Below are 5,090 nucleotides of genomic sequence, written 5' to 3' on the forward strand. Positions count from 1 at the left end.
GCTTTAGCAATATTTACAAAAAGGATAGGAAAAATGTCCACACCTACATCCTCAATTAGGGGCAACATCTGTGTAACCTCAGTTATGTGCAGTAATTTTGTTGTGCCATTGTAATTAGAGGCCCACCGCTCAGTTTAAATACTCTGGCTGCTTCAGCTTCAATTTTTAACTAAGCCACAATAACGTAAGTGATAAAAGTGAGTGTTCTTAAGTGTGCACAACAGAGTTTTACTCAACAGCAGTCAGATGTGACCAGACTTTCCAGAGATGTGAGAAGAATATGTTACCAAACTGCTTGAAAGTATCAGTTGACTACCTTGAATGGAAATATTTTCATGCAGTCAGCTGTTGCACAGTGGTAACCTTTCTGAAAAGGGATCTGTTGTGGTTTAACCCAAGCCAGCAATTAAGCACCACACAGCCTCTCGCTCACCCTCCCCCCACCAGAGAGCTGTGGAACAGAACCGGAAAGGTAAAAGGAGAGAAACTTGTGGATTTGAGGTAAATTTAATAAATAAAGCAAAAGCTGCACACACAAGCAAAGCAAAACAAGGAAGTTGTTCACTACTTCCTACTGGCAGGCAGATGTTCAGCCTTCTCCAGGAAAGCAGGGCTTCATCACATGTAGTACTTTACTTGGAAAAATAAATACCATCACTCCAAACATCTCCCTTTTATGTGTTCTTCTCTCAGCTTTATATGCTGACCATGACATCCTATGGTCTGGAATATCCCTTTGGTCAGCTGAGGTCTGCTGTCCCAGCTGTGCCCTCTCCCAGCTTCTTGTGCACCTCAGTCTACTTTCTGGTGAGGTGCAGTGAGAAGCATAAGACGTTTTGACTCTGTGTAAGCACTGCTCAGCAGTAACTAAAATATTTCTGTTATCAACACTGTTTTCAGCAGAAATCCAAAACAGCCCTGTTCTAGCTACTATGGAGAAAAATCCAGCCAAAACCAGCACAGGATCAGAAGGTTTCTATATTGTTTCTTCTGAGTAGTCTTAAAACTGAACGATCTACACACTTCTGTTTAGTGTAGAAAACACTTGTCTGGTTTAAATGTAGTTTCAAATAATAAAAGGGGGTATGCTCAGCCTCCACAGCGCTTAATGTTTTCTAGTTAGTTGTCAGAGTTGCATAAATCTTTAAATCTACTGAGTCCTTGTTGCAGGGACTGCCTCAGAACCAGGAGGCAGGGATCTAATGTAGCAGTAAATGGCTCTGTCCATAGTAAGATCAGAAGCAAGTCTTATTCAGAGGGGTGAGTACTTAATATTTTGTGTCAAAGCCATCTTTGAACTGGGTGCGTGAAGGAAAGAGAGAGAAGCTGAATTACTTTTATGAGGCAGTAGTAGAAAGTTGTAGATGAAGCAACCTGTACTTCTCAAGATTACTCAAGGTTTTGCCACTGAAATGCTATCAAGTTTGTAGGTAGGACTTTGAATGGATGTGGTGAAACTAGTTAAATGTGGTGGTGTTCTTACTGTTCATATATAATAATGTGTCTCCTGTTTGTTTGTTTCAATCTCAGGAATGTTCCTGAGGGTGCTGAGCCTGAAATAATTTCAACCATCAAGAAGACATTTAACTTTGGTCAAAGTGAAGCAGTTCATTTGTTTCAGACACTAATGGAATGCATGAAAAAAAAAGAACTCGTAAGTAGATCCTGCTATAAAAATATCTTATGCAAGCTGCATGCATTTGTGGTGATAATATTAAATTGTATCTAAGCATCGTGTATGATGAGTCTTTTAAAAATCTTTCCTGGACATAGTGTCTCTTCCAGTTATACAGTTTTCATGTATGCATTATCTCATGACCAAGAGAGACTGAATTCTTGCAGTTATTTGTGATAATCAGAGTTTGTTGTTGTTTCCAGGCCTATTTGTTTTCAAGTGACAGGATTCTGGTTTGTTTATGCTGTGTATGTATTTTGTATTTGGGCTGTTGTCCTTTTTCTTGCTTTGATTTTCGAAAACCTTGGGATTTTGGGGGGACTCCCCTCCTCTGGCCCTCCCCCTGCCTTAAAAAAAAATCTTTTAATTATGACTGTGCTAACAAATGTTTACTATCACTGCATACTTAAAGCACAGGCATTTTCAAACTTTGTGTAGCCTGAGTTCAGGTACTGGTGTCTCATTTAGATCTCATATTCTGGTGTCTTGAGCAGGTTTAAAAACGTCATATTTGCTAAACCTGTTTGTTGGTAGGTTGATGTTGTAAACTAGAATGAACGGGGGGAGTAAACAGAATATTGTGTGGTATTTATAGAGATTTGTAGTCACAGTGGGAAAAGAAGTTCAAATTTATTGAAGAGTGGTTTCTGCTGTGCTTTTTCTCATAAAAAATAATCTTGTGTGAGCATAGGCTTAAACTGCATCAAGGATGAGGTGTCTTTTTAATGTATTTCAATTCCTGACATAAAAGACTGGAGCTAATCACTTTTGCCTGAAAATAACTTTAAAATATGTTTTTCCCATTTTATGCTTTTGGACAGATCACAGTTTTTCATATTGGGTCAGATGAAAATCAGGACATTGATGTTGCAATACTTACAGCATTGTTAAAAGGTGAGACTTTTAAGAGCATTTGGAATCCAAAGATACTGTTGTTTAGTGTTTATATGGTGGATTATTTATAAAATATTATCATCTGTAGGAATGTAGCAAATAATGATATACTGTGTGTTCTAATTGTATAACAGCATAATGTCATAAATGATGAAATATACTATGTAACTTTGTGGTGGATTGCTTGATTTGGCCTTTTTAGGACACAAGAATGTTATTATCATATATTTTTATTATTGTTTTCATTGTTTTTGTTTCTTAGGCACGAATGCATCTGCATTTGACCAGCTTGTTCTTACACTTGCATGGGATAGAGTTGACATAGCCAAAAATCATGTTTTTGTTTATGGGCAACAATGGCTGGTATGTAATTGTCTGGATTAAGCAGACTGATATTTTCTGAAAGAAGAAACTTGCTTTACTGTAAAGAATAAATCTTTTGAGTTTTGTAGAGAGAGACTGTAGAGTACTGATGCAGTCATTTTGAGGGCGGTAATTCTTGCATACTGCATAGTCTGACAGCTGTTTTGTTATCATGTAGTTGAAAATGGTCCAAACATTTTAGAAATGTGCTAAATATTCTGAAAAACTAGGGGAGAGAAGTCCTTGCAAATGGCAGAAGCTGAATCCACGTTGGTCAGATGCTTTCTTCCTTACAGTTGCATGGTCAGAGGAAGCTCTTGAGAAGCACCTAGTGAGAGGCACTGCTGGCAGCACTGCAGTGTCTTTTCAGGGGGAGGATGAAATGTCTCTTTCTTATGGTCTGTGAAGGAGTTTGAAAATGGCATGGTGGATCTTGCTTTTTTCCCATATTACTGTATAACTGACACAATCTTACAGGAGTGAGCAGTCAAAAGTACATACTGTAGTTGTGTGAAACGTGGAGGATATTCTAAACTTATCATCACATCTTTTTATTTGTAGACCTGTAAAGTTTCCCCAGCCCTGTAAATGAACGAGGTGATACGTTATCTAAGTCCACTTTATCTGTGATACCCGGTTTTACAGGTTCTTCTCAGGCTCTGCCTTGTTACTTATTTGTTGTAGGTTGGCTCTCTGGAACAGGCTATGTTAGATGCCCTTGTGATGGATAGAGTGTCATTTGTGAAACTTCTGATTGAAAATGGAGTCAGCATGCACAAATTTCTTACAATTCCCAGGCTAGAAGAACTTTATAACACAGTAAGTGAATGATTGCTTTTTTAATCTACTTCTAGAACAGCTTCTTAGTTGGTTAGTGTGTTCTATACTGGGTCATGAGCATCAGTCTGAAGGCTGTGGGGTGTTGATAGGGAAGGCTCCCTTCTATGTGATTAGAGGTGAGAAGGGCATTCTGTCTGCCTGCTTTGTTAGTGCCACAGCTGCTCTCTGGCTCTCCAGAAATTATACCAGAAATAGTCTGTCAGCAGGATGTTCATATGTGTCTGATGTTTGGCTGAGATAAAAAAGGGAGAATTGCAGCCTTGTTGTGGAACAAATGAAATGCTTAAATCACAGTGGGCAAGAGAACAACAGAAAGCCAGAGGGGTGAAACTCGTGCACAAAATATGAGGTCTATAGATAGTATTGTTAGGGCTTCATAAGATGAATTCTGTCTATAACAGTAAATATTATCATAATATGTGTAAAAAAGGTTTATTTTGTGGACCTGCATAGTTATAAATACTACTTTGAAAAATTTTCTTGCTGAAGCTGTTGATTTAAGGATTTTAAGGTAGTTTCGTATAATACTGAGTATCAGGACAAAACAAAAATAGCCTTCCCCCAGAAAGAAACTAATGTGAGTAGTACAAAAATATGACTTAGGCTTACGCCAGATTAGTTATTAGGAAAAAAAAAAAGGAAAAAAAACAAAGGTTTTGTTAACTTTTTTAAATTAACCTTTTGTGTTGTTGCTTTTACATACTTGATGTGGTTTTGGGTTGTGCGTGGGAGCTAGCGTAACCATATACCTAAAAGTATAACAGTTCATACACTCAGGAAATTGGAGAAAGAATTAAAATCCACTTTGGTAAAAAAAGGGAGTGTTCAGACTGAAAATTTAAAAAGGAGGAAGCTTTTACTTTGGATCGTACAATACTATAAACATGAATGTCAGTCTGTGTGTGTTCCTGTAAAAGAAAATGTTGATTTGTTAAAACTTGTCTCTATGGTGCTATACTTAATATAGAAAACCCATAATACTGCTGTTTGCATTCTCTGTTTTGTTTTGAGCCTTTTTGTTGTTTCGTTGTTTTTTTCCTCCTTTTTGGGTGTGTTAATTATGTCCCACTTTAAAACAGAAGTGCAGCAAAAAAGGAAATAGTCTATAGCTAATAAAGTACTATTAAATATTTGCATTTATTTGATGGTTACTGCTTGTTGAAAAACTAGGGTGTTTTGTTTTGGTTTTTTTAGTCAAATGCAAAAATATTTGGCTTCTACTGTAGTCTCCTCATGTTATTGCCCTCCAATTTCTTATTCCAAATTTTCCCTTCCCTCTTTTTATAAAGAAACAAGGTCCAACTAATCCAACACTCTT

The 5,090-nt window shown here is 37.2% G+C and overlaps 1 protein-coding gene across 1 annotated transcript in view; it reads left to right on the forward strand.

The window, feature by feature from the left end:
• Positions 1-932: 932 nt before the first annotated feature.
• Positions 933-5,090, forward strand: part of TRPM7 (transient receptor potential cation channel, subfamily M, member 7) — a 17,818-nt gene continuing 13,660 nt past the window's right edge. The window contains 5 exon segments of the mRNA XM_008944690.1: positions 933-994; positions 1,531-1,654; positions 2,497-2,569; positions 2,832-2,932; positions 3,617-3,751. Of these exon segments, the coding sequence (XP_008942938.1) occupies positions 933-994; positions 1,531-1,654; positions 2,497-2,569; positions 2,832-2,932; positions 3,617-3,751 (495 nt within the window).

This window comes from Merops nubicus, unplaced genomic scaffold (assembly GCF_000691845.1).
Source record: "Merops nubicus isolate BGI_N331 unplaced genomic scaffold, ASM69184v1 scaffold1860, whole genome shotgun sequence".
NCBI classification, from domain to species: Eukaryota; Metazoa; Chordata; class Aves; order Coraciiformes; family Meropidae; genus Merops; species Merops nubicus.